We start from the raw sequence: 25,974 nt of genomic DNA on the forward strand, positions 1-25,974 counted from the left end.
ATGATAAGGAGGTGGAGACATTCTCACAGTCCTGCAGAGGAATGGACAATGAAGAATGGATAGTTGTCACGTCAGATATTAGTTCTGCCCAGTTATGTTAAGGAGATATTGTGAAGCGATTATGAGGTTCCTACAGTAGGACATGCAGGAATACGGAAAATTCAGGTATCTATAAACAGACATGTTATCTGACCAAGAAAATTTTAGAGCGATTGTGTTAAAAATGCCCTTCATTGTTCGGTAAGTGGGAAATACCCAAGGTGTCATCAAACTAGTACCTTTACAGCAAGTATATGCTTCTTAAAGCACCAATCTTTAGAGTATTAGTAAACTGTGTAAAACCAAGACTGAAAACATAGGCAGGACACCAGTATATCCTTACAGTTATGGATATGACAATTAAGAACAATTAACTCTGTTTTTCACGCATTATTGAAACACACTAACATTCTGAGGTGTCTATATATCATACAGTAATGCCTCAATATAATATACAGTACCTTGTGGGATAGCTGTGCATAACACAGTGATGTCTCTGAATATCTGTAGTAAATAATAATGTATTGGAATATTGACATAACACACAAAGTAATTTCCAGTGTTTCTACATTGTACAAAGGAATGTTTGTACACAGCATAACTGTAGCATAACACAGTTGAATTACCAATTGACATTTGGTCAGGCCAAGCCTCTAGCCTGACATTTTTCAGGACATAATCTGCAATTTGGTGCAAAAACAACTGAAGTCCATGACCTATCACCTGCAAAGATTGGGAGGGAGCTTTGAAGAGGTGCTATCATACTCTCAGGACAATGATGAAGGCATATTGTCACAAATACATTCAGGATTGGGAAAAGGGATTGGATTGCTTGTTATTTTCACACAGGAAGTTCCCAAAAGAATCGAGGATTGGATTTAGTCCCTTCAAATTGGTCATGACAAAAGAGATCCATTCAAACTAATCATTGAAATATGTTTAAGAAAAAATATTCTCAGTGTTGGATGACATGTCCTTGTTCTTCAAGAAGTATACAAGATACCAAAGGAACCATAGACAGCATTCTATCCAGATGCATTGTAGGCTTGGTATTCCAACTGCTCTGCCCAGGACCACAAGAAGCTATCACACAAACCAACCTTCCATCCATTGACTCCATCTACACTTCCCACTGCCTTGGGAAAGCAATCAAATAGTCAAAGGCCCTTCCCACCCTGGTTATAATCTCTTCCAACCTTTTCCATTGTGCAAAAGATACAGAAGCTTAAACACACGCACCGACAGATTCAAGAACAGCTTCTTCCCCGCTGTTATTAGACTTCTGAATGGATCTCTCAAATTTTAAATTTAATGTTGATCTCGCTCTTTGTGCTCCTTCCATGCAGCTGTAACATTGTATTCCTCGCTATGTTCTATTATCCTAATGCACTCTGGATGATATGATCTGCCTGTACTGCACGCAAAACAGAACTTTTCACTGTATCTCGGTACATGCAATAATGATAAATCAAATCAAGGAACATTTAGAGATTCTATAGGCAAAGATGATAAATGGGCTAACAAAGATGCTACAAATAGGACAGAAGACAAAGTGTTGGTGAAAGCTTTGAAAGTGAGCTTCAGTTATCCACACAAACTAAAAGGGAGGATTACTAAAGAGATTTATCTAGTTGATAATGCCAAAGGACTAAGATTTGGAGATGTTGCACAAACATGTTAAAGTAATATTTTTTGAGTGGGAGCAGCGGCCGAGGAAAAACGAACCCGGGAGACTACAGCTAAGGTAAGACAGTTTGTTTCAAAATTACTTACCTGTAGCGGGCAGCGGTTTTTTTTCTCTCTCCTCACAAAAAGAGCGGGAGCAGCAGAGGAAGTGACGGTAAACAGAGGGGCAGCCGGGAAGGAGAACGGTGAGTATAAATACTCCCCCTTTAATCACCAACGGTCATTTGAGTGGGAGCAGCGGCCGAGGAAAAACGAACCCGGGAGACTACAGCTAAGGTAAGACAGTTTGTTTCAAAATTACTTACCTGTAGCGGGCAGCGGAAGTGAGGTTGGAGCGCATAGCTGGGCGGGAAGGCAAGTGATTAGTATTTGAGTGGGTGTGTTCTAGACCCCAGGTCCTACTTCCGTAGGGCCTCCCTCCCGCCCTCCTCCTCTAACCTAACTTTAAAGTCCACAGGTTATTGACTCAGTGTTCTTGTTTTTGGAGACAGTGTACAGTCATGGCAGCGCAGGCGGTGGAATGTTCCTCCTGCAGGATGTTTGAGGTAGGGGTGACCACCGATACTCCTGCCGACTTCGTGTGCAGGAAATGCAGTCAGATCCTGATCCTCACCGAACGAGTTAGGGAACTGGAACTGGAGCTGGATGAGCTGAGGATTATTCGAGAGGCTGAGAGGGTGATCGATAGAAGCTACAGGGACATAGTCACGCCAGAGAACAGAGGTAGCTGGGTAACAGTTAGAGGTGGGAAGGGGAAGAAACAGGCAGTGCAGGGTTCCCCTGTGGTCGTTCCCCTAAAAAATAAGTATGCAGCTTTGGAAACTGTTAGGGGGGACAGCCTTGCAGGTGTAAGCTGCAGTGAAGGGGTCTGTGGCTCTGAGATTCAGAAGGGAAAGGGGGAGAAGAGGAGAGCGCTAGTTATAGAGGACTCTCTAGTTAGAGGGACGGACAGGCGGTTCTGTGGACATGGGCGAGACTCTCGGATGGTTTGTTGCCTCCCAGGTGCTAGGGTCCGAGACGTCTCGGACCGTGTCTTCAGAATCCTTAAGGGGGAGGGTGTGCAGCCAGAAGTCGTGGTACACATTGGCACCAACGACATAGGTAGGAAGAGGGGTGGGGAGGTCATTCAAGAGCTCAAGGAGTTAGGCTGGAAGCTAAAAGCTAGGACAGACAGAGTCGTCATCTCTGGGTTGTTGCCGGTGCCACGTGACAGAGAGGCAAAGAATAGGGAGAGAGTGCAGTTGAACACGTGGCTGCAAGGATGGTGTAGGAGGGAGGGCTTCAGATATTTGGACAATTGGACTGCATTCTGGGGAAGGTGGGACCTGTATAAACAGGACGGGTTGCACCTGAACCAGAAGGGCACCAATATCCTGGGGGGTAGGTTTGCTAGCACTCTTCGGGGGGGTTTAAACTAATTTGGCAGGGGGATGGGATCCGGACTTGTAGTCCAGCAAGTAAGCTAGCTGTGTGTCAGGATGTTCAAGACTGTAGGGAGGCTGTGGAGAAGGTAGCACTGACAGGGACTACTTGCGGACACAGAGATGGGCTCAAGTGCGTATACTTCAATGCAAGGAGTATCAGAAATAAGGTGGGTGAACTTAAGGCGTGGATCGGTACCTGGGACTACGATGTTGTGGCCATCACGGAAACATGGATAGATGAGGGACAGGAATGGCTGTTGGAGGTTCCTGGTTACAGATGTTTCAGTAAGATTAGGGAGGGTGGTAAAAAAGGAGGGGGGGTGGCATTGCTAATTAGAAATGGTATAACGGCTGCAGAAAGGAAGTTTGAGGGGGATCTGCCTCTGGAGGTAGTGTGGGCTGAAGTCAGAAATAGGAAAGGTGCAGTCACCTTGTTGGGTGTTTATTATAGGCCCCCCAATAGCAGCAGAGATGTGGAGAAACAGATTGGGAAACAGATTTTGGAAAGGTGCAGAAGCCACAGGGTTGTAGTCATGGGCGACTTCAACTTCCCAAATATTGATTGGAAGCTCTTTAGATCAAGTAGATTGGATGGGGCGGTGTTTGTGCAGTGTGTCCAGGAAGCTTTTCTAACGCAGTATGTAGATTGTCCAACCAGAGGGGAGGCCATATTGGATTTGGTACTCGGTAATGAACCGGGACAAGTGGTGGGCTTGTTAGTGGGTGAACATTTTGGTGATGGCGACCACAATTCTGTGACTTTCACCTTGGTTATGGAGAGAGATAGGTGCGCACAACAAGGAAGATTTTACAATTGGGGGAAGGGAAATTACGATGCTGTAAGACAGGATTTGAGGAGCATACGTTGGGAGCATAGGCTGTCAGGGAAGGATGTGGTGGAAATGTGGGACTTTTTCAAGGAGCAGATACGACGTGTCCTTGATATGTATGTACCGATCAGGCAGGAAAGAAATGGTCGTGTGAGGGAGCCTTGGTTGACGAGGGAGGTTGAATGTCTAGTAAAGAGCAAGAAGGAGGCTTACATAAGGTTGAGGAAACAAGGTTCAGACAGAGCAGTGGAGGGATACAGGATAGCCAGAAGGGACCTGAAGAAAGGGATTAGGAGAGCTAAGAGAGGGCATGAAAAATCCCTGGCGGATAGGATCAAGGATAACCCCAAGGCATTCTATGCGTATGTGAGAAACCTGAGAATGACGAGAACGAGGGTAGGTCCGATCAAGGACAGTGGTGGGAGACTGTGTATTGAGTCGGAAGAGATAGGAGAGGTCTTGAACAAGTACTTCTCTTCAGTATTTACGAACGAGAGGGACCGTATTGTTGAAGAGGAGAGTGTGAAACGGACTGATAAGCTACAAGAGATACCTGTTAGGAAGGAAGATGTGTTGGACATTTTGAACAACTTGAGGATAGACAAGTCCCCCGGGCCTGACGGGATATATCCTAGGATTTTGTGGGAAGCAAGAGAGGAAATTGCAGTACCGTTGGCAATGATCTTCTCGTCTTCACTGGCAACTGGGGTGGTACCAGGGGACTGGAGAGTAGCGAATGTTGTGCCCCTGTTCAAAAAAGGGAATAGGGATAACCCCGGGAATTACAGGTCAGTTAGTCTTACTTCTGTGGTAGGCAAAGTAATGGAAAGGGTACTGAGGGATAGGATTTACGAGTATCTGGAAAGACACTGCTTGATTAGGGACAGCCAGCACGGATTTGTAAAGGGTAGGTCTTGCCTTACAAGTCTTATTGAATTCTTCGAGGAGGTGACCAAGCATGTGGATGAGGGTAGAGCAGTGGATGTAGTGTACATGGATTTTAGTAAGGCATTTGATAAGGTTCCCCATGGTAGGCTTATGCGGAAAGTCAGGAGGCATGGGATAGAGGGAAATTTGGCCAATTGGATAGAAAACTGGCTAACCGGTCGAAGTCAGAGAGTGGTGGTAGACGGTAAATATTCAGCATGGAGTCCAGTTACAAGTGGAGTTCCGCAGGGATCAGTTCTGGGTCCTCTGCTGTTTGTAATTTTTATTAATGACTTAGAGGAGGGAGTCGAAGGGTGGGTCAGTAAATTTGCAGATGATACAAAGATAGGTGGAGTTGTGGACAGTGAGGAGGGCTGTTGTCGGCTGCAGAGGGACTTAGATATGATGCAGAGCTGGGCTGAGGAGTGGCAGATGGAGTTCAACCCTGCCAAGTGTGAGGTTGTCCATTTTGGAAGAACAAATAAGAATGCGGAATACAGGGTTAATGGTAGGGTTCTTGGTCAGGTGGAGGAACAGAGGGATCTTGGGGTCTATGTACATAGATCTTTGAAGGTTGCCACTCAGGTGGATAGAGTTTGTAAGAAGGCCTATGGAGTATTATTGTTCATTAGCAGAGGGATTGAATTCAAGAGTCGTGAGGTGATGTTGCAGCTGTACAGGACTTTGGTTAGGCCACATTTGGAGTACTGTGTGCAGTTCTGGTCGCCTCACTTTAGGAAAGATGTGGAAGCTTTGGAGAGGGTGCAGAGAAGATTTACCAGGATGTTGCCTGGAATGGAGAGTAGGTCTTACGAGGATAGGTTGAGAGTTCTCGGCCTTTTCTCGTTGGAACGGCGAAGGATGAGGGGTGACTTGATCGAGGTTTATAAGATGATCAGAGGAATAGATAGAGTAGACAGTCAGAAACTTTTTCCCCGGGTACAACAGAGTGTTACAAGGGGACATAAATTTAAGGTGAAGGGTGGAAGGTATAGGGGAGATGTCAGGGGTGGGTTCTTTACCCAGAGAGTGGTGGGGGCATGGAATGCGCTGCCCGAGGGAGTGGTAGAGTCAGATTCATTGGCGACCTTTAAGCGGCATTTGGATAGGTACATGGATGGGTGCTTAATCTAGGATAGAAGTTCAGCACAACATCGTGGGCCGAAGGGCCTGTTCTGTGCTGTATTGTTCTATGTTCTATGTTCTAATACCATCATCGGAAGGAAGAGAAGAAAGAACAAGTATGTTAGGTGATAACAGTAGTGCAGGATGACTTATAGTATAACAGTAAGGGTGGAGGAGAGGTAGATGTTTCACAAAATGAACCTCCTTACAATGTACTGGATTAGTGGTGCTGGAAGAGCACAGCAGTTCAGGCAGCATCCAACGAGCAGCGAAATCGACGTTTCGGGCAAAAGCCCTTGAAGGGCTTTTGCCCGAAATGTCGATTTCGCTGCTCGTTGGATGCTGCCTGAACTGGGGCTTTTGCCCGAAACATCGATTTCGCTGCTCGTTGGATGCTGCCTGAACTGGGGCTTTTGCCCAAAACGTCGATTTCGCTGCTCGTTGGATGCTGCCTGAACTGGGGCTTTTGCCCGAAACGTCGATTTCGCTGCTTGTTGGATGCTGCCTGAACTGCTGTGCTCTTCCAGCACCACTAATCCAGTATTTAGTTTTCAGCATCTGCAGTCATTGTTTTTACCTCCTTACAATGTGACTGGTGTGATGATGCTATGACTTTGAGAGATGTATTTTGTCCTGGCTTTGTTTATGCAGAAAGGTTAAGGTAGAGATGGTGAGCAGTCAGCTCAAAGTCAAGAAAGTAAACAGCTTGTGAGATCTGTTTATTTTTAAGTTGGAACAATAGAAGCATCCTGACTGGGTTGGGTCAAGCTTCCACAGAACCAGGATTTTCTTTTAGTTTTATCCTTCAGTAGCTGAGTGTGGAAGCTCTTATTCCTTTCTATGTTACAGCTAAAGATTGGGGTTTTCTTCCTGCTTCTAGAATTGGATGTGAGACAATCTATTTTACTGAATTTGCATTTGCCAACTCTATTTACACTTCTTGTTGCCATGGCAAAGCTGCCAGCAGCATCAAAGACTCCTCCTACCCCAGTAATGCTCTCTTCCAACTAGTTCCTTAGAGAAAGTGAGGACTGCAGATACTGGAGAGTCAGAGTTGAAAAGTGTGATGCTGGAAATGCACAGCAGGTCAGGCAGCATCCGAGGAGCAGGAGAGTCAACATTTTGGGCATAAGGCCTTCATCAGGAATGTGGCGGGAGTGGGGGGGGCTGAGAGATAAATAGGAGTGAGGGAGTTGGGGTGGGGTGAGGTAGCTGGGAAGGTGATAAGTAGATGCAGGTGGGGTGGTTATGGTGATAGGTTGAAAAGGAGGGTGCAGCGGTAGGTGGGAAGAAACTGTCCATCTTCCTTCCCACCCACCGGTCCACCCTCCCCTCCAACTATCACCATAACCCCCCACCTGCATCTACCTACCACCTTCCCAGCTATCTCACCCCCACCCCAACCCCCTTCCCTCCCATTTATTTCTCAGGGCCCATCCCCCCAACATTCTTGATGAAGGTCTTGTGCCCGAAACGGCCACTCTCCTGCTCCTCGGATGCTGCCTGACCTGCTGTGCTTTTCCAGCACCACATTTTTCAATTCTAACCTGTTCCGTCAGGCAGAAGATACAAAAGCTTGAACACATGCACCCACAGATTCAAGAACAGCTTCTTCCCGGCTATTGTCAGACTGCTGAACGGACCACTAATTTTAAATAATGTTGACCTTGCTTTTGTGCAACTCTTGTGCAGCCTTGTATGCCTCAGTCTGTCTAAGCACTGTATGATCTGTATGTTCTTGTTTACTATGATCTGCCTGTACTGTTTGCAAAACAAAGCTTGTCACTGTCCTTAGGTACAATAAATCAAATCAAATCAATGGAGGATAAATCAAGGAGGAAAGATAAGGAAGTTGAAGTTTAATTATCAGAAACGATGCTTGATCAAATGACTGAGGAGGAAAGGGAACAGGTGGAAATATTTTTAGTTTAGCTGAATTACAATAGAAAGATGAAAAACTAAAGCGGTTGTATGAAAAAGCACAGACAGAAGAAAAATCTGAGTGAATCCCAGAATGTTACTAAGTTTTAAAACTGATGTCTTGATGAGGAAATGGAGACCATCAGGCAGATGAGAAATGTGCAGAAGCTCATTAAGTGATATTACCAGTGGGTAATAGAAGGGAGGTGTTGCGGGTAGCACATGAATTATCAGGAGGAAGTCACTTAAGAGTAAGGAAAAGTCAAGCCAAAATTGTTAATTAGTAGTTTACAGTTTTGTTAAGAATTTCTATAGAATTACAGTTAAGCCAATTCTTTAATTTTTATATTGTCCGTATTTTAACGATAGTGCGTGAAAAAGAGCATTTTGCTTCAAACCTGATAGTGTGACCAATCAAATTCCATCCTGAATGCAACAGCTGGCACTTTGCGAGTTAGGGTCTCGGCTATCTCCTTAACATGTTTTGAGGGAGTTTGGTCTGGTCCATATCAAAGGTTGAAATGCTGGCACAATTAGACAATACGCTCTCAACTTTAGGGGAAAAACAATGTGAAGTTCTAGTAAGTTTACTTAGGAATCACGGAATCATACAGTACAGAGGAGGCTCTTCAGTACCACCAACAATACACGAATACTTACATCAGTCCCACTTTCCTGCACTAGGGCTGTAGCCTTGAATATTATGATATTTCTACTGCTCCTCCAAGGTTTTTAAAGGTTGTGAGATATTCTGCTTCAACTACCCTCCTAGACCCTGCATTCCAAAATCCATCACCCTCTGGGCGAAAAGAGATTTCCTCAACTACCAGCTAACCTTCCTCCTTTAAGATTAGGCCCCCCCCCCCCCCCACCTTTATTGCCGACCCTTCGACTAAGGGAAACAGCTGCTCCCTATCCACCCTGCCCATGCCCCTTATAATCTTATACACCTCGATCAGGTCCCGCTCAGCCTTCTCCGCTCAAAGAAAACAACCTAAGCTTATCCAGCCTCCCTTCCTCGCTGAGATGCTCCATCCCAGGCAACATCCTGGAGAATCTCCTCTGCATCCCCTCCAGTCCAACCACATCCTTCCTACAACGCAGTGACCAGAACTGCACACAGTATTCCAGCTGTGATCTAACTGGAGTTCTGTGCAGCTCCAACATGCCATCACTGTTCTTGAAATCTCTGATACAACTAATAAAGACAGTTTAAAGAATCAAATTGAAGGAAGGCAAAGTAATAAATGAGAAAAGCCAGAACCCCAAAAGTGATGCCAATAAAATAATTCCTTCCATTATACTAGGACTCGACAGACTAAAACACATTTCTGAAAGTTAATTAGAGACAAAAAATACTGCAGATGCTGGAATCCAAAGTAAACAGGCAGGAGGCTGGAAGATCACAGCAAGCCAGGCAGCATCAGGAGATGTCTAGAATCATAGCGATCTACAGAAAAAGGCTTTTTTTGGCCTATCATGTCCACACCTCCACACCAGTCAAAAACAGCCACCTCATTATTCTAATCCCATTTTCCAGCACTTTGCCCACAGCCTTGAATGTTTAGATTAGATTACTTACCGTGTGGAAACAGGCCTTTTGGCCCAACAAGTCCACACCAACCCGCATACCACCCAGACCCATACTCCTACATTTACCCCTTCACCTAACACTACAGGCAATTTAGCATGGCCAGTTCACCTAACCTGCACATTTTTGGATTGTGGGAGGAAACCGGAGCACCCAGAGGAAACCCACGCAGACACGGGGAGAATGTGCAAACTCCACACAGACAGTCACCTGAGGCGGGAATTGAACCCGGGTCTCTGGCGCTGTGAGGCAGCAGTGCTAACCACTGTGCCACCGTGCCACCCAAATGTCTTGACATTACAAGAGCATGTCTAAATGTTTCTTAAATGTTGTGAGGGTTTCTGCCTCTACAATCCCTACAGGCAGTAAGTTCTGGATTCCCATCACTCTCTGGATGAAAAAGCTTTTCCTCACATCTGCTCTACACCTCCTGGCCCTTACCTTCAATTTATCCCCATGGTCATTGGGCCCATCATCAAGGACATATGTCCCCTCCTGTCTCCTCTGTCTGTGTCTTTCATAACCTTATATATCTCGATCATGTCCCCCTCAATCTTCTCTGCTCTAAGGAAAGCAATTCCAGTGTGTCCAAACTCTCCTCTTAACCAAATGTTTCCAATGCAGGGAAAGAGTCCTGGTCCCCATATTTCGGGAAGGATGTGGAAGCATTGGAAAAGGTGCAGAGGAAATTTACCAGGATGTTGCGTGGTCTGGAGGGAATGTCGTATGAGGAAAGACTGAGAGATTTAGATCTGTTCTCATTGGAAAGAAGAAGGCTAAGGGGGGATTTGATAGAGACGTACAAGATGATCAGAGGATCAGATAGGGTAGACAGTGAAAGCCTTTTTCTTAGGATGATGACCTCAGCTTATACGAGAGGACAAAACTACAAATTGAGGGGTGGTAGATATAAGACAGATGTCAGAGGCAGGTTCTTTACTCAGAGAGTGATAGGGGAGTGGAATTCCCTGCCTTCCAATGTAGTTAACTCAGCCACATTAGCGAGATTTAAACAATCCTTGGATAAACTCATGGATGATTTTGGGATAGTGTAGGGGGACGAGCTGAGAATAGTTCACAGGTCGGCGCAACATTGAGGACTGAAGGGTCTGTTCTGCACTGTACTGTTCTATGTTCTATCTATGTTCTATGTTCATTCATAATCTTGAGAAGCATTAGAAAGATGGTATCAAACCTTAAAGATTTGTGGTTATTGTCAGAAATTGGGAAAAGAAATTCCCATGTTACCATTTGCTGTGAGGGATGCCACATTCAGTCCGCAACATTCAGTCCTTTTGAACAGATGTACATGAGGTGAGACAGCCCATTAATTTAATTAATGGAAATTTCATAAAACAGAGCTCAGAGATCCAACCAATGTGTCCAATGTCCAAAAAGATCTTACCAAAGTATGTGACTTGGTCAAAAAGCGTTAAAAGGTGCTCAACAAATAATGAAAATTAGAGCAAGTAAAAAGGTCAAAGTTCAGAATTTGTTGCTGGAGAACATGGGGAACTACTAAAAGTGAGATTCACCAGACCTTACCAAATCAAATTGTACTGCATAGATCATTACAAAATCAATGTGGTCATGCAAGTGCCCATAGTTCCAGGGATATGCAGCCAAATGGATTATCCTTGGGAAATGCAGAGATGGAGGTGGTGGATCAGGGTGAGATGCTTGAAAGAGAGTTAGTGTGGACGTGATGGGCCAAATGGCCTGCTTCTGCTCTGTAGGGAGTCTAAGGTCCTGTATTCTCAACTTTATCCTTCCCTGAGATTTGGTGGCCCTCAGGTTAAACTCATTCCCAGTTGTCTCTCTTTCTCTCAAATGAGACAGTAGGACCATGGTGACTTTTCTATACTTTATCATTATAAGCTATATGGTTAGGAGTGAAAAATGTACCAGCAACTTTTCAACATTAACAAATAAAGTCTATGAAGGATTACACAAGTGTGTTGTCTACATAAATGCATCGGCATGGTTTAGTTAAATCAGAGAGTAATGTTTACTGCTCTTGAACAATTATTTGGTCAGCTACAAAGAGCCAATTAGGACATACATTTGGCTAAAAAAGAACTTTCTAAAACAAAAGTGATTTACCATGGGACAAGACCAAATAACACTTACAAGAGCAAAAATAACTTTGTAATTGTAATTCCCTGTGCCTAAGTCGAAATAAGATATTTTGTGATACATTGGCATGTATGAATCTTATTAAACATTTGTTCTGAATTTCAGCACTGGAATGGCTCCTTTGACAAGTTTGTTAGAACAAGTCCAGCAATTTTAAACAACAAAAGAATGTCACAGTGTATTTGATAACTTCAAAGCTGTACTGACAACTACACCAGTTTTAGCTACACTGAATTGCACAAAGCTTGCATTACTGTTCATATTAGTGCATCAGTGTTGGTGAATGGTTTTATAGGAGAATAAAATGGAATTGCATGGTTGTTTATTTATGAATGCATGCCCACAAACTATTCAACTACAGAGAAGTAAGTTTGAACCCTATATTTCTAACAACTCTGCAGAGACTATTATTTTACAAATCACAATTCCGTCACTTTTCTTGAAAGATTTCCGAACAAGAATTTAAGGATATTTCATTAGGATTTGATGTTGTAATTATACAATTTGAAGATCATTTATATAGCCAGAAAAGGCATATGTCAGTGTATACTTTATCAAGAGCAAACATTAAGAAAACTCAATGTTTTGATTAAAATGGATGTACGTGAAATACAATTGCTGCAGATGTATTCAAAGATGCATTTAAAGTTAATATCACTCCTGTCAAAATGAAATCGGCAAGAAAGGATAGATGCATAAAAGGAAATTGTAATAGAAAAATTAAGACATCTCTTAAAAATTATTTTTGCTTTTAATCAGCAGAGACGTGTGCTGAAGGTTATTTTTCAAATGTGAGATCCCTTAATCTGAGATTATACCCTCTGGTCCCAGACATTCCCCAAAGGTGAAACATCCTCTACATTGGAGACAAGACGCGAACTTGTGGAGTGGTTCAGGGACACACACACCAAACAATCCCACTGTCTTGTGACCGACCACTTCAACACCCCCTCCCACTCCCCCAAGGACATGCAAAACCTCAGGCTCCTCCACCGCCAAATCCACGCTGTCTACCAACTGGAAGACGAACACCTCATCTTCCGCCTTGGGACCCTCCAACCACATGACATCAATGTTGACTTCACCAGTTTCCTCATCGCCCCTCCGCCCAACCTACTCAACCTCATCCCAGATCTAACCATCCAACTCAGTACTGCCCTCTTGAACAATCCTACCTATCCAATACTACCTATCTGCTCCACCCTTCTCACCAACCTGTGACAATTACCCCCCAACTGCATCCATCTATCATCTTCCCAGCTACCATCTCCCCATCACCAACCCCACCCCATTTATCTCTCAGCCCCCTTCCAATCCACCACCCACCAATATTCCTGAAGAAGGGCTGATGCCCGAAACATTGATTCTCCTGTTACTCGGATGCTGCCTGACCTGCTGTGCTTTCCCAGCACCACACTTTTTGACTCTGACACTCCAGCATCTGCAGTCCTCACTTTCTCATAAGGGGTAACAACCTTTCTACATCTATTCTGTCAAGTCACCTAACAATCTTGTCTGTTTCAATCAGGTCACTTCTCATCATCTAAACTCCACTGAGCGCAGGCCCAACATTGTCAACCTCTCCTGATAAGATAGTCCCTCCATACCTGCAATCAGCCTGGTGAACCCTCTCTGGACTGTTTCCAAAACCAGTAAATCTTTCACAATATTCCAGCTGAGGTCTGACTGACACTTGTATAATTTTAGCAGGACCTCCCTATTTTTATACATCATGCCCTTTGAAATGAAATCCAACGTTCTATTTGGTTTCCCTATTTCCCCATCACTGAATGTGGATGTTAGATTTTCATATTTCCTGCACTCGGACTCCTAAATCCCTCTGTGCTGTAGCTTTCTGCAGTCTTTCTCCTTTTAAATAATATTCAGCTCCTTTATTCTTCCTGCCATATATTCAGCAGGGAGCTGGACGTGGCCCTTGTGACGAAAGGGATCAAGGGGTATGGGATGGAGGATGGGAATGTGATAGTGAGATGGCTTGATCAGCCATGACGGTATTGAATGGTGGTGCAGGCTTGAAGGCTACTCCTGCACCTATTTTCTCTGTTTCTAAAGTGCATAAGTTCAGACTTACCCAAGTAATATTCCAACTATCAGAAGACCATGAGACATAGGAGCAGAAATTAGACCATTCAGCCCATTGAGTCTGCTCCACCATTCAATCATGGCTGATAAGTTTCTCAACTCTATTCTCCCATTTTCTCCCCGTAACCCTTGATCCCCTTGATACTCACGAACCTATCTATCTCTGTCTTATATATACTCAATGACCAGGCCTCCATACCCTTCTATGGCAGTGAATTCCATAGATTCTCTGGCTGAAGCAGTTTCTCTTTACCTCCATTCTAAAAGGTCTTCCCTTAAGTCTATGCCCTTGGGTCTCTATTCTCTCCTAGGTAAAAACAATGACTGCAGATGCTGGAAACCAGATTCTGGATTAGTGGTGCTGGAAAAGCACAGCAGTTCAGGCAGCATCCAAATTGCTTCAAAATCGACGTTTCGGGAAAAAGCCCTTCTTCAGGAATAAAGGCAGTGAGCCTGAAGCGTGGAGAGATAAGCTAGAGGAGGGTGGGGGTGGGGAGAAAGTAGCATGGAGTACAATGGGTGAGTGGGGGAGGGGATGAAGGTGATAGGTCAAGGAGGAGAGGTTGGAGTGGATAGGTGGAAAAGGAAATAGGCAGGTCGGACAAGTCCAGACAAGTTATGGGGACAGTTACTGAGCTGGAAGTTTAGAACTAGGGTGAGGTGGGGGAAGGGGAAATGAGGAAACTGTAAGAGCTTCAGGGCAGAGGAAATGACCTGGGAGTTGCAGTGGGAGAGGGACTCCCTGAGATTCTTGTAGAGAGAGGAGGAAAACTTCTTCAAGGCAGGCATCCTTGCAAGAGGATTCGCAGTAGGGTTAAAATCAACGAGGTAAAAACAATGACTGCAGATGCTGGAAACCAGATTCTGGATTAGTGGTGCTGGAAGAGCACAGCAGTTCAGGCAGCATCCAAGTAGCTTCGAAATCGACGTTTTGGGCAAAAGCCCTGATGAAGGGCTTTTGCCCGAAACGTCGATTTCGAAGCTACTTGGATGCTGCCTGAACTGCTGTGCTCTTCCAGCACCACTAATCCAGAATCCTATTCTCTTCTACCAATGGAAACATCTTCCCAATGTCCACTCTGTCCAGGCCATTCAGTATTCTGTAAGTTTCAATTAGAATCCCCCTCATCCTTCTAAACGGTGGGCAGCACGGTGCCAGGTGGGTGGCACGGTGGCACAGTGGTTAGCACTGCTGCCTCACAGCGCCAGAAACCCGGGTTCAATTCCCGCCTCAGGCGACTGACTGTGTGGAGTTTGCACATTCTCCCCGTGTCTGTGTGGGTTTCCTCCGGGTGCTCCGGTTTCCTCCCACAGTCCAAAGATGTGTGGGTCAGGTGAATTGGCCATGCTAAATTGCCCGTAGTGTTAGGTAAGGGGTAAATGTAGGGGTCTGGGTGGGTTGCGCTTCGGCGGGTCGGTGTGGACTTGTTGGGCCGAAGGGCCTGTTTCCACACTGTAAGTAATCTAATCTAATCTCCATCGATATAGACCCAGAGTCTCAAACATTCCTCATCTGTTAAGCGTTTCATCCCTGGGACCATTCTCATGAACCTCCTCTGAACCTGCTCCAGGACCAGTACATCCTCCCTGAGATATGGGGCCCAAAACTGTACACAATACTCTAAATGTGGTCTAACCAGAGCCATATAGAGCCTCAGAAGTAAATCCCTGCTTTTATACTCAAGTCCTCTCAAAATAAATGCCATCACTGCATTTGCCTTCCTAACAACTGACTGAACCTGCAAGTTTACCTTGAGAGAATCCTGGAATAGAACTCTCAAGTCTCTTTGCACTTCAGACTTCTGAATATCTCCCCATTTGGTAAATAGTCCATGCCTCTATTCTTCCTACCAAAGTGCATGACTTCACACTTTCCCATGTTGTACTCCATCTGTCACTTCTTTGCCCACTCTCCTAACCTGTCCAAATCCTTCTGCATCCTCCCCACCTCCTCAGTGCTACCTGTCCCCCTACCTATCTTTGTATCATCTGCAAACTTAACCAGAATGCCCTCAGTTCCTTCATCCAGATCGTTAATGTATAAAGTGAAAAGTTGTGGTCCTAACACCGACCCTTGTGGAACACCACTTGTCACCAGCTGCCATCCTGAGAAGGATCCTTTTAACCCCACTCTCTGCTTTCTGCCAGACAGCCAAGCTTCTATCCATGCTGGCACCTTGCCTCTGATACCGTGGGCCCTTATCTTACTCAGCAGCTTCCTGTGTGGCGCCTTGTCAAAGGCCTTCTTGAAGTCAGTGTAAATAACAGCCAATGGCTCTCCTTGGTCAAATCTGCTCATTACTTCCTCAAGGAATTCTAGCAGATTTGTCAGGCATGACCTCCCCTTGATACTGACTTTGTCCTATTTTCCCAAACACTTCCAAATATTCAGAAATCTCTTTCTTCACAATGGATTCCAGGATCTTATCCACAACTGAGGTTAGGCTAATTGGTCTGTAATTCTCCGTCTTTTGCCTTACTCCCTTTTTAAATAGGTATGTCACGTTAGTGATTTTCCAGTCCTCTGGGACCCTCCCTGATTCTAGCAATTCCTGAAAGATCACCTCTAACGCCTCCACTATCTCTTCAGCTATCTCCCTTAGACATCTTCCATCTGATCCAGGTTATTTATCCACCTTCAGGCCATTCAATTTCTCTAGCACCTTCTCCTTCATGATGGCCATCATATTCAGCTCTGCCTCCTCACACTCTTGAATTTTTGGCACATTACCCATGTGAAGACTGGCACAAAGTAATTATTCAGTTCCACAGCCATTTCCTTGTTCCCCACTACTATCTCTCCTGCATCATTTTCCAGCAGCCCTATGTCCAATTTTGCCTCTCTCTTGCCCTTTATATATCTAAAGAAATTCTCACAGTCTTCTTACCCTCATATTTAACCTTCTTCCTCTTTATTTCTGTTCCTCTTGCCCACTGTTGGTCTTTGTAAGCTTCCCAATCCTCTGATTTCCCACTGCCCTTCACCAGATCATATGCTTTCTCTTTTGCTTTTCTGCTATCCTTGACTTCCCTAGTCAGCATTGGTTGCTTTATCCTCCCTGTACCATGCTTCTCTTTCCTCAGGATGACTTTCTACTGTGTCTCCTGGATTACTCCCAGAAAAGCCTGCCATTGCTGTTCCCCAATCTTTCCTGCTAGGCTCCTCTCCCGGTCAATTCTACCCAGCTTATCCCTCATGCCTCTGTAGTTGCCTTTATTCAGCTGTAACACCGTTACCTCTGATTCTATCTTCTCCCTCTCAAATTGCACAGTAAATTCAATCAAATTATGATCACCACCTCCTAAGGGTTCCTTCACCTTAAGCTCCTTTATCGAGTCTGCCTCATTGCACAACACTAACTCCATTATTGCCTGGAACATCAACTCTCCTGCTCCTTAGATGCTGTTCCAGCACCCTATTTTTTGACACTAAATTCATTATTGGCTATTCCTTAGTGGGCTCCACCATAAGCTGCTCCAAAAAGCCATCTCAAAGACATTCCACAAATTCCTTCTCTTGCAATCAACTACCAACCTAATTTCCCCAGTCCACCTGCAGATTGAAATCCCCCATGTCACGTTTTTGCCCACTCACTGAACCTGTCCATATCTCTCTGCAGACTCTGTTACATCCTCACCAGTTACCTTCCCACCTGTATTTGTGTCATATGCAAGCTTAGCTATAGGACCTTCACTGTCCTCACCTACGTCACAAACATACATTGTAACTGATCCCAGTGGAATTTCACCAGTTGCATTAACAAGCTGCTGTCAATAAATTCCATTATTTTCCACCATAGTAAGTAAAAAACAAAAATAAAACTTATGATCAATCAAGCCAGGTTTCACATTGGGATTTAACTTGTCTGGAATCACCATCAGGTGGGATCATAAATCAGCACATTACGATAACATTTTTCAATTAATTCACAGGAAATGCGTGTTGTCGGCTGGGGAATTAATTCCAAACCATAATTACCCAGAAGGCAGTTCAGAGGGGGTTAGGAGTCCCAGACTGGGAAAGGATAGCAGATTTCTTACTCAGAAGGACATTAGTGAACTCGATGGGATTTGAAAATGAAGAACAGCAGTTACACGATTATCAGAAAACCAGCTTTTATTTCAGGATATATATTGAATTCAGTTGCCATAATTTGTCAAATGATGGAGCCGTGTCTCCAGTGCACAGCTGGAAGCTCTAGATTACTGGCATTACCATTACAGTATATTACCATCTCCACTACACTGCCAAATTCCTGACACCACCATCACACTGACACCACAATCTCCCTTTCACCACAATCTCCCCTATATGCCATCTCCCCCGTACCACCATTCCCTTTACACCACCATCATCCCCACCGCCATCATCCCCACCACCATCACCCTGGCATCACCATCACCGTGACACCACCATCACCCTCACACCACAACCCCTACGCCTTCATCTCCCCTATACCACCATCCCTTCTACACCGCGCATCACCCCAGCGCCATCATCCCCACCATCATCATCCCCACCGTCATCACCCTGACACAATCTCCCCTACACCACCATCCCCTCTACACCACCATCATCCCCACCGTCATCACCCTGTCATATTCTCTCCTACACCACAATGTCCCCTACACCACCATCTCCCCTACACCACCACCCCCTCTACACCGCCATCAGCCCCACTGTCATCACCCTCTGAGAGAAAAGAACCATCTAATCTTTGTCATAAATGGTGACCCCTGATTTTAAACAGTGACCCTTTTAGTTCCAGATTCTTCCACAGCAGAAACATCCTCTCCACACCTACACTGTCATGTGCTCTCAATATTTTATAAGTTTTATACGTTTCAGCCAAGCAGCCACATAATTGTGAGATATAATGACCCCAGGACAGTCCTTTGTGTAATTATCAAAGAATGAGACGATGTATGTGTGTATGTGTTTGTGTGTGTGTGGTATAATTATGAAGGGCACTATTGAGCCTGAGAAGTGACCTTACAGAGGTTTATAAAATCATGAGGGGCATGGACAGGGTAAATAGACAAGGTATTTTCCCTGGGGTGGGGGAGTCCAAGACTAAAGGGCATCAGTTTAGGGTGAGAGGGGAAAAGTATAAAAGGGACCTAAGGGGCAACATTTTCACACAGAGGGTGGTACGTGTATGGAATGAGCTGCCAGAGGAAGTGGTGGAGACTAGTACAATTGTAACATTTAAAAGGCATCTGGATGGGTATATGAATACGAAGGGTTTAGAGGGATATGGGTCAAATGCTGGCAAATTGGAATAGTTTGATTTAGGATATCTGGTCATAATGGACAAGTTGGACCAAAGGGCCTGCTTCCATGCTGTACATCTCTATGACTCTAATTATCCAGGACATTATTGTGTATGTCTAATGATCCCAGGAAATTACAGTGTTATATAATTAACCCAGGACATCATTGAGAAAAGACACATTCATAAGAATGTCACATCACCATGGCAGCAACCATGGCAGAGATTCTATCTGTACAGGGGCGTGGTAAGTCATTACCCAAAACCGGATATGAACTCTGTGTGTCTGTGTATATGTGTGTTTGTGTGTCTCTATGTCTTGGTGTGTGTCTGTGTATCTGTATGTATACCCTATACCTGGGTGTGTATGGGCCCTGTACACGGGTGTGTGTGTGTGTGTGTGTGTGTGTGTGTGTGTGTGTGTAGCCTGCACCTGGGTGTGTCTGTGTGTGTACCTTGTACCCGGATATGTGTGTATGTGTGTATGTGTGTGTGTGTGGGGGGGGGAGGGGGGGGGGGCCTGTACCCAGCTGTGTCTGTGTGTGTGTGTCTGCGTCTGTGTATATGTGTGTTTGTGTGTCTGTATGTCTTGGTGTGTGTCTGTGTATCTGTATTTTATTAATAGAGGGATCGAGTTCCGGAACAATGAGGTTATGCTGCAGCTGTACAAAACTCTGGTGCAGCCGCACTTGGAGTATTGTGTACAGTTCTGGTCACCACATTATAAGAAGGATGTGGAAGCTTTGGAAAGGGTGCAGAGGAGATTTACTAGGGTGTTGCCTGGTATGGAGGGAAGGTCTTACAAGGAAAGGCTGAGAGACTTGAGGCTGTTTTTGTTAGAGAGAAGAAGGTTGAGAGGTGACTTAATAAAGACATACAAGATCATCAGTGGGTTAGATAGGGTGGACAGGGAGAGCCTTTTTCCAAGTATGGTGATGGCGAGCACGAGGGGACATAGCTTTAAATTGAGGGGTGATAGATATAGGACAGATGTCAGAGGTAGTTTCTTTACTCAGAAAGTCATAAGGGTATGGAATGCTTTGCCTGCAACGGTGGTAGATTTGCCAACTTTAAGTACATTTAAGTCGTCATTGGACAAGCACATGAACGTACATGGAATAGTGTAGGTTAGATGGGCTTCAGATTAGTATGACAGGGTGGCGCAACATCGAGGGCCAAAGGGCCTGTACTGCGCTGGAATGTTCTATGTTCTATGTATGTATACCTTTTACGTGGGTCTGTATGCGCCCTGTACCTGGGTGTGTGTGTGTGTATATCCTATACCCGGGTGTGTCTGTGTTTTGACCTTGTACCTGGGTATGTGTGTGGATACTATACCCAGGTGTGTGTGTGTGGACCCTGTACGTGTGTGTGTGTGTGTGTGTGTGTGTACCCTGTACCCGGGTGTGTTTGTGTGTGGGCCCTGTGCCCAGGTGAGTGTGTCTATGTATCCATACCCAGGTGTGTGAGTGGGCACTGTACCTGGGTCAGTGTGTGGACCCTGTACCTGGGTGTGTGTGTGTGTGTGTGTGTACCCTGTACCCAGCTGAGTAGCCAGGACAGTGTTTCTCCCCCTGTTACCTGGGTCTCGGACAGGCTAAGGCTGCTGGCGAGCTGCTTTCTCTCGGCCCCCACCACATAGTGATTCTTCTCGAAGGCTCTCTCCAGGCGGAGCAGCTGAGACGGTGAGAAGGCGGTTCGGATTCGCTTGGGTTTCCTGGCGAACGGGCCGTGCAGTAACATGGTGTCATGGGCAGAGTCAGCCCCTGGGTGGGGAGAGAGAGAGAGAGAGAGGTCTGAGCTGCTGTCTAACCGACTGAGTTCCAACTCCGGAACAGTCTGGGGCAAAAATCACCCGAAATATTTTAGTTTGTTCCTTGCCAATGTATGATTTGCCATTTGAATGTTTCCCCTTGTGGGTACCCTCGCCTTCTTTCTGGTTTTAATTCCAATGTTATCTTTAATTTTTGCACGTGTCCTTTTTTTTGTCTCCATTACGAATCGCACAGCAACCAAGAATTCCCCAAAAGCGCCCTTTAAGTTATAACTTGGCGGCTTTTGGAAATGGAAGGGTTGACCTTTTCTGGCCGGGCCGAGCTGGCACTGAGACGCTTCTACAAAGAGCCGCTGTTAACAGGGTCTATCACCCAGCTCCAGCACACCCTTCCACACCCTACCGTCACCAAAACAAAACAGAAAAATCAGGAATATCACTCTTCAGAAATACCAATTCAGTTTAAATTAACATTGTAGATTTATGCTCACGCAGTATCGTGTTTAAATCGGTTTCATCCGCTGTTTAATCTCTGTTAGGAAGGGATTGTATCATGTGTAAAACCTTTCGCGTCCTAGAGTGAACGGGATTACGATTTTGTTGGGGGGGTGGATGCTTACTAAAGCTTTTAGTAACTCTGGTAAGGGTTTACTGGTCTGCTTTTCGGTGCGAGACAGGGAGTTCGCGTTTATAGAGAATGTTGGGAATTCTCTATCCCATGGAAAGTCAATCCTTGAATATATAAAATCCTCCGATATCTGCCTACTGAAAACTCAAAAATCCAGACGGATAATCTAGAATCGGGCAGTCGATTCTAAGGGCCGACGGACCCACTCTTTGCACGGCCTTGATTTTAATTTATACTTGTCTGTCTCCCCAGCCGCGTGTCGGGGAAGGATGGGGAACAGATTGTGTGGCCTTGATCAAATATTCAGTTAACTCTCGGTTAACAGCGCGTCCCTCCACACAGCCCCACATTCCTGAACACTCTTGGCTCCAGTCTCAGCCCATTGGGATTAATGTGGGGCTGGGAAGGGATTGGTGGGAGAGGGGGTGGGGGAATGAGGGGATGGTGCTCAGTTTCACATCCTCCATCCCCTGGTCCATTGAGGTAAATCCAGGAGGTTTCTCTCTCGGTTCTGAACCCGCAGCAGCATCAGCACATTTCTCGAGAAAAAAATAATAGCTGTTTATCTACCTCTCCCCCCTCTCCCACAAATTCGGCCAAGCCTGCTGAGTTTCTCCGGCAATTTCTGTTTCCTTGTTTCTGATTTCCAGCATCTGCGGTGATTTGGGGTTTGAGTCTGTAAACTAACATTCCCCAATAGTGAGTAACCCAGAGATTTCATTAATCTCGGGGCTTTCTCTCCGAGAGGGACGGGTTTTGATGATCTGAATAGTGTCTTGTCTCATCACGGGGCAGGGACTGGTTCAAACACCATGGAATTCTGAACTATAAAAAAAATTTAGTTCCATGTTAATTGTAAAAGAGATTTTCTTGCTGAGTTTGTCGCATGCTTGACTTACACTCTCTTTCTCTGCTTTTCCTTCCCTCTTTCCTTCTGTTTTCCCCTCTTTCGTTTTTGTCACTATTATTCTGTCCCTCTCGTCCCCTCTTTCTCGTTCCCTCTCTCGCCCACCCCTCCTTCTCCCGCGCTATTTCGTTCACTAGTTCCTTCCTTCCTCCCTCCTTCCATTTATTCTCTCACATTCCATCTCCCCCCCTTGCCCTACCTCCCTGGGCATCCTCTCCCTAATCTGTGACAGAACCTTTTCACTCCGTTCCCCCCCCCCCCCCCCCATTCACCCGGAGTCAGTATTTCTCTCACTACATCTCTTTCGTTTCTTTTAGCCCCTCTCTCACACCTCTCTCTCTCTCTCCTCGTTTTTACCAACTCCACCGATTCTGGATCGGTTTACTGTGTACCCATGAAGGGAATTAAACCGTAAGCAATGAGGATTGAACGGGGGTGAGTTTAAAACGACTACCCAGAACAAAATCTTATCAATTTGCGCTTGTCACACACCAACAAGCGGAGTTTAACTGACAGCACTGTTCCTGTTCTCTCCGGAACATCCTGTTCCCGCTGAGTTTCTTGATTTGATGTGTGTGTGATAGAGAGAGAGAGATAGGTGTTAGAAACGGCCGTTCAACGTTTTGAAAGTTCGGGTAAGTTTAAAAGGACGATTTGTTTAATTTTTCAAAACTTTTTTTCTTGAGGTGTTCAATTTGGGATTGACCTTTGGGACTGGCTTCGAGTTCTGGGATTTAGCTGGGGAGCCCAAATGAAATCCATTGAAAGTGAACGCGCGGATTTACCGAACGGCGGAGAGGAACCCGAACTGAACTTGAGGAATTAAACGGAACTGAAACAGAGCTTTCGCTTTTGTTCAAACAAGAAAGAGGGGGAGATAAAACGGGAGCATGTCAGGGGTTTTGTGTTGTTTTATTTGCTGTATACAGGGCAGTGATATCGATGATGAAATGAGCTGAAGTTGCCCAGTGCAGCCAGTTAATCATCCCCGAGATAGCAGCGTCTCCCCCCAAAGATGACTCCAAAATCCAAACGAACCAGTGGCTGAACACAACTGTTCCCTGAGGTCTCCCCCCACCGGCCTCCCTCCCCACCCCCCCCACCCCCCATTCCTGTCACTGATCATATTCTGAAGGAACACGCATATAAATCGTTGCTCGCTTTTAATTCAATTTCAGGTTATTTGAAATTGTTAGAAAGTGATGTTTTTGTTGCTCAAAAGCATCCATTTCTGCACCATACACTGCTCGGTAATCCATCATTAAAATAAACAGAACAAGAGGCCATTCCGCCCCTCCAGCCCTGTCCTGTCCTGCCAGCTGGATTTAACATCTCCTTTTATTTTGTCCCTTTCCGCTCTGTATTTCTTACCCTGAAAAAAAATAACATTGAAAGCTCGGGTCGGGAATTCTCAAAACAGCCCCAAAATGCAGAGTCTTCTCTGGTTGACTCTGGGTGAATGAGGGCCTGACTTCAGAAAGCTAATGTCCCACTGTCAGAGGGTGTCAAGGTTCATCTGAGAGATAGCATTGAGACGGAGCGGCGGAGCCGGCAATGTCTTTCTCTCGACTCGGACTGTATGTGTGTTAGAATTACCCTTTACCCCACCCCCTCAATGGACCCTTTTTGTCCAACATTTGGCTGGAAGCTGGGATTTTCACTTGCGCCTTTGGGGCTGGGAACTGGCCCTTGGATAAACTCTGTCGCTCATCCCCTGGTTTGGAGGAAGTTTCTACCAGACACGGAGTCCACCGAAAGCTGTCTCTATTTTGACTGAAGACATTCAGTGGATACACCTCAACCTGACCCTTGATTAGGAAATTAGACGCGAAAAAAAAAACAGACCATTTTCCCGCGAATCGGATTCACTTTATCTGTCCGCTCCCTTGTATCGAATCGAACGAGTTGATTTAAACTGTGAAGTGAAAACCAAAATCCGAAAACGGCCTTAATATCTTCTGGGTTTTTTTTATTATTGTGGGACTGCACAGGTTATTTTTCCAAAAAAAAAATAGCATTAATTGTTGCTCATTTTGAAGAAAAGAAATGTAACAATTATGTTAATTTGCGCCCTCATGTTCCGCGTATTCATTTTACATTTCACAATTGGAAATGCGGACATGGCATTTACTGAACTGTACGAATTAGCACGGGAGACACAGAGTTGTGCAAAAACATACCTAACAGCTCAAATACTGTGTGTCCCCAAAATAAACAGCAACTTGCCCACAACACTGACCTGCAGAAACTCTTGTTGATATTTAAACCGGTTGGATATTTGAAAAGGATTATTAATCCTGGTCGCTGTAATGTATTTTCATTAACAAGTTTGGTTGCAATGATTGACACGAATTTAGAGAATTTGAAATATAAACCATTTGGCAGGTTATACCGAGAAGATACAATTTTTATTCGTTAAGTTATCTATAGAATATTGTTATGAACAAATGCGCTGATTAAATATTGAACATATATATATATATATATATATATACATTATCTTGAAGCTGCATATGATTTTTATACAGGTTTCGTTGCCCCTTTTCGCATACAGTAATTTCTATACATTCGCATCTCGCCCTGTCTATGAGTTCTCAGCCCGTGTCGACAAACGGGAGTTTCCCGTGTTTTATAAAAGCCGAAGGAATTTGTTCCCTGAACGTTCCCGCTTACCTTGGAATCTGTGGCCGAAGAATCGGTTCCTCAGGACCCAGGGGTAGAAGTTGAGCGGGTCCCTGTGCTGGGGAGTGAAGAAAGGATGCGGGTTCTGCAGGTGGTGAGCTCCGAGCTGGTGAGGGTGAACGGACAGCGGAGTATGACTGACCGAGTCCTGGAACATCAGCTCGGGTCCCGAGTACAGCGAGCGGCCCGCCGTCTGGAAACTGCTCGCAAAGGCGTCGGCCGACGGCGAGTAGGTGACAGCGGTGGGTCGGAGCGGCTCGTCCGGGGGCGACAGGGGGCTGCTGTCCTTCGCTACCAGAGACTCGATGGTAAAACACCGCTTGCTGACTGATTGGAACATTCTGGGAAAGGGTGGGGGTGGGTGGAGGGGAGGGATAGAGGGGGAGGCTAGGCAGCTAAGGTTTTGTTTAAAAATAACCAGGTGGAGTTGAATTTGCTTTCTCCCCCCCCCCCCTCCCCCCCTATTTTAAGTCTGATTTGGGAAGGACGGTTGTGCCTGACAGGTCAGGGAAGGGGGACAATCTGGAGCGTGTACTCAAATCCCAGGTAAAAAATTACCCTCAGTGTGATCCCAAGTGCAGCTTAGTACTGTGCCTCTGTCTCTGTCTCTCTCACACACAGCTCTTGAGGCAGGAGGAGAGGAGGTGGGGCAGGGAGGAGGGAGGGAGGGAGGGAGGGATACCGGAGGGAGGCTGCTGAAATCGGTTGATACGTGGCTGTGGAACTGGCGTTTCACCTGCGCACACTGGTCAGTTCACCTGGGAAACAGGCAGTGTCCCAAGCATCCGGGCCTGGGCTTTTCAGAGCCCTGGGGGCGAGGAGGAAGAGGTTGGGGTGGGGGGGGGGGGGGGGAGGGCGGGGGTCAGTGAGGAGGAGGAGGGGGTTTTGGGGGGGGGGGGGGGGGTGGGGATTGGAGAATGTCTCCTCTC

General features: G+C 45.6%; 1 protein-coding gene across 1 annotated transcript in view; it reads right to left on the reverse strand.

Annotated features, from left to right (window-relative positions):
- The window catches only part of emx1 (empty spiracles homeobox 1), a 53,015-nt gene extending 27,539 nt beyond the window's left edge, over nucleotides 1-25,476 (reverse strand). The window contains exons 1-2 of the mRNA XM_072580373.1: nucleotides 25,037-25,476; nucleotides 20,636-20,820 (exon numbers count right to left, since the gene is read on the reverse strand). Of these exons, the coding sequence (XP_072436474.1) occupies nucleotides 20,636-20,820; nucleotides 25,037-25,385 (534 nt within the window). The 5' untranslated portion in view covers nucleotides 25,386-25,476. The remainder of the gene's footprint in view (nucleotides 1-20,635; nucleotides 20,821-25,036) is intronic.
- Between the last annotated feature and the right edge of the window lie 498 nt (nucleotides 25,477-25,974).

This window comes from Chiloscyllium punctatum, chromosome 1, assembly GCF_047496795.1.
Source record: "Chiloscyllium punctatum isolate Juve2018m chromosome 1, sChiPun1.3, whole genome shotgun sequence".
Classification (NCBI taxonomy): domain Eukaryota; kingdom Metazoa; phylum Chordata; class Chondrichthyes; order Orectolobiformes; family Hemiscylliidae; genus Chiloscyllium; species Chiloscyllium punctatum.